This window comes from Palaemon carinicauda, chromosome 13 (genome assembly GCF_036898095.1).
Source record: "Palaemon carinicauda isolate YSFRI2023 chromosome 13, ASM3689809v2, whole genome shotgun sequence".
Taxonomy (NCBI): domain Eukaryota; kingdom Metazoa; phylum Arthropoda; class Malacostraca; order Decapoda; family Palaemonidae; genus Palaemon; species Palaemon carinicauda.
The window spans coordinates 126,591,179-126,593,678 of record NC_090737.1 but is presented as its reverse complement, the minus strand read 5'-3'; the positions used below and the strand labels follow the sequence as shown (position 1 = coordinate 126,593,678).

At 34.9% G+C, this 2,500-nt stretch overlaps 1 protein-coding gene across 1 annotated transcript in view; it reads left to right on the top strand.

The window, feature by feature from the left end:
* The window catches only part of LOC137651795 (uncharacterized), an 8,698-nt gene extending 6,871 nt beyond the window's left edge, over positions 1-1,827 (top strand). Inside the window, exon 2 of the mRNA XM_068385012.1 lies at positions 1,656-1,827. Coding sequence (XP_068241113.1) covers positions 1,656-1,827 — 172 coding nt within the window. The remainder of the gene's footprint in view (positions 1-1,655) is intronic.
* The last annotated feature ends 673 nt before the right edge of the window (positions 1,828-2,500 follow it).

Below are 2,500 nucleotides of genomic sequence, written 5' to 3'. Positions count from 1 at the left end.
TATGACATATCTGTTTTGACGTTGTTACTGTTTTTAGAATGTTTTATTGTTAATTTGTTCTCATCATATATCTATTTCCTTATTTCCTTTCCTCACTGGGCTATTTTTCCCTATTGGAGCCCTTGGGCTTATAGCATCTTGCTTTTCTAGCTAGGGTTGTAGCTTGGCTAGTAATAATAATAATAATAATAATAATAATAATAATAATAAATAGAATCGTTCTAAAACTTTATGATAAATACTATAATTATATAGTTACCCTAACAAATAAAAAAAAAGGCTTATGGAATATCACACATTAGAGACAAAGAAACTAGCACAAAGGAAGATACATATAGGCGAGAGAGAGAGAGAGAGAGAGGAGAGAGAGAGAGAGAGAGAGGAGAGAGAGAGAGAGAGAGGGAGAGAGAGAGACTGCTGTTTGGCATAAGATGCGAGTTCCAACACCATTCATGGCATATTTACGATATGTTATGGCAACTGTGACTAGTCAGGGCATCAATTGGGAATTCTTAACGGGAGTTTTTAAGATCTCTGACTTTTATATGTTTTTAGGAATATGACCGAGACAGCCATTCTGAGGAACCTCCCCCATCCCCTTAATGCGTTCTGGTAAAAGACCCCAATATTGCAAAGGACACATCGACAATAAACGTGAAAATAATATCACGGTCTAGTGAGATATTTATCATCACCATCTGTCACTACAGGGCCACTGCAGAACAAAGGCCTCAGACATGTCTTTCCCCTCGCGTTTGTTTACGGTGTTTCTGTGTCAGTCCACGACCCACTACTATAGTCCATTTCTTTTAGCGAGGCAGATTTGCACCGACTCGCAGCGGTGCCCTTTTAGCTCGGAAAAGTTTCCTGATCACTGATTGGTTAGAATTATCTTGTTCAACCAATCAGCGATCAGGAAACTTTTCCGAGCTAAAAGGGCACCGCCGCGAGTCGGTGCAAATATGGCTCGCTAAAAGAAATGGACTATAGTCATCTGCAGAGCTATGGCCTCAGACATGTCTTTCCACTTGTGTCTGTTTATGGTCTTTCTGTGCCAGTCCACGCCCGCAACCTTTCTAAGTTCGTCAACCCATCGTCTTCTCTTTCTTCACCTGCTTTTCACTTTTGCAATAATGATATATTATATATCGATATATATATATATAATTTATACACAAAATTCCGGGGATGGGGTTTTACAGTATACGTGGTTCGATCCAGGAAAGCCGCCCTCGAGTCTACCCACTAACAGTTAAGGTTATGAAAATAGTGAAGGGTATAGCAGTTTCATCCCTCGAAAACAAATAAATCAATCTTTTAGGAAGCGCCAACAACCATCGCTTTGGTTGTTTTTATTTCAAGGAAAAATAAACGCCGAAACGATGTACCAAACAAGTTCCCTTAGATTATATATATATATATATATATATATATATATATATATATATATATATATACATATATATACATATATATATATATATATATATATATATATATATATATATATATATATATATATATGTAAAAGAAAGCCTTACATGATATAACAAGAACTTAAATAGAGAAAGAAATAACTTAGCATGACCAAAAAAAACCGCGTTACTTATTTAATTCGAATTTAGATATGGAAGGTTTCGACTCATTTTCCAAAGGATGTTAACAACTCGGAAACAATATAGACTTAAAACTTTAGAAGAAGAAGAAATAAAAATGGGTTTAAACTTGAAAAGAAATGGGTCAAAACTGAAGAAGAAGAAGAAGAAGAAGAAGAAGAAGAAGAAGAAGAAGAAGAAGAAAAAGAAGAAGAAGAAGAAAAATAAATGAATCAAAACTTACGAGGAAGAAGAAGAAGAAGAAGAAGAAGAAAAATAAATGGATCAAAACTTACGAAGAAGAGGGAAGAAGAAGAAGAAGAAGAAGAAGAAGAAGAAGAAGAAAAATAAATGGATCAAAGAAGAAGAAGAAGAAAAAGAAGAAGAAGAAGAAGAAGAAAAATAAATGGATCAAAATTTACGGGGAAGAAGAAGAAGAATAAGAAGAAGAAAAATAAATGGATCAAAACTTACGAGGAAGAAGAAGAAGAAGAAGAAGAAGAAGAAGAAGAAGAAGAAGAAAAATAAATGGATCAAAATTTACGAGGAAGAAGAAGAAGAAGAAGAAAAATAAATGGATCAAAACTTACGAGGAAGAAGAAGAAGAAGAAGAAGAAGAAGAAGAAGAAGACGACTTTCTACTCTCGTAGAATAACCTCTAAACCCACGACTGCCCAAAATGTTAAAAAGCAGCCGACTAAATATGGCATTTACAGAAATCCTTTTTATTCTGTCGCCACTTCTAATTCAGGGAAACGATTTCTCCAGTAATGTAGCGGCGTGCCAATGCCATTTCTTTTGCCTTCTTGATTTATCTAATATCCATGTTAATACAACGCGAAGGTCTCTCACAAGGTGCTGAAAGCATTTAAGATGTATGTACATACAATCTGATGTTTTTTTAC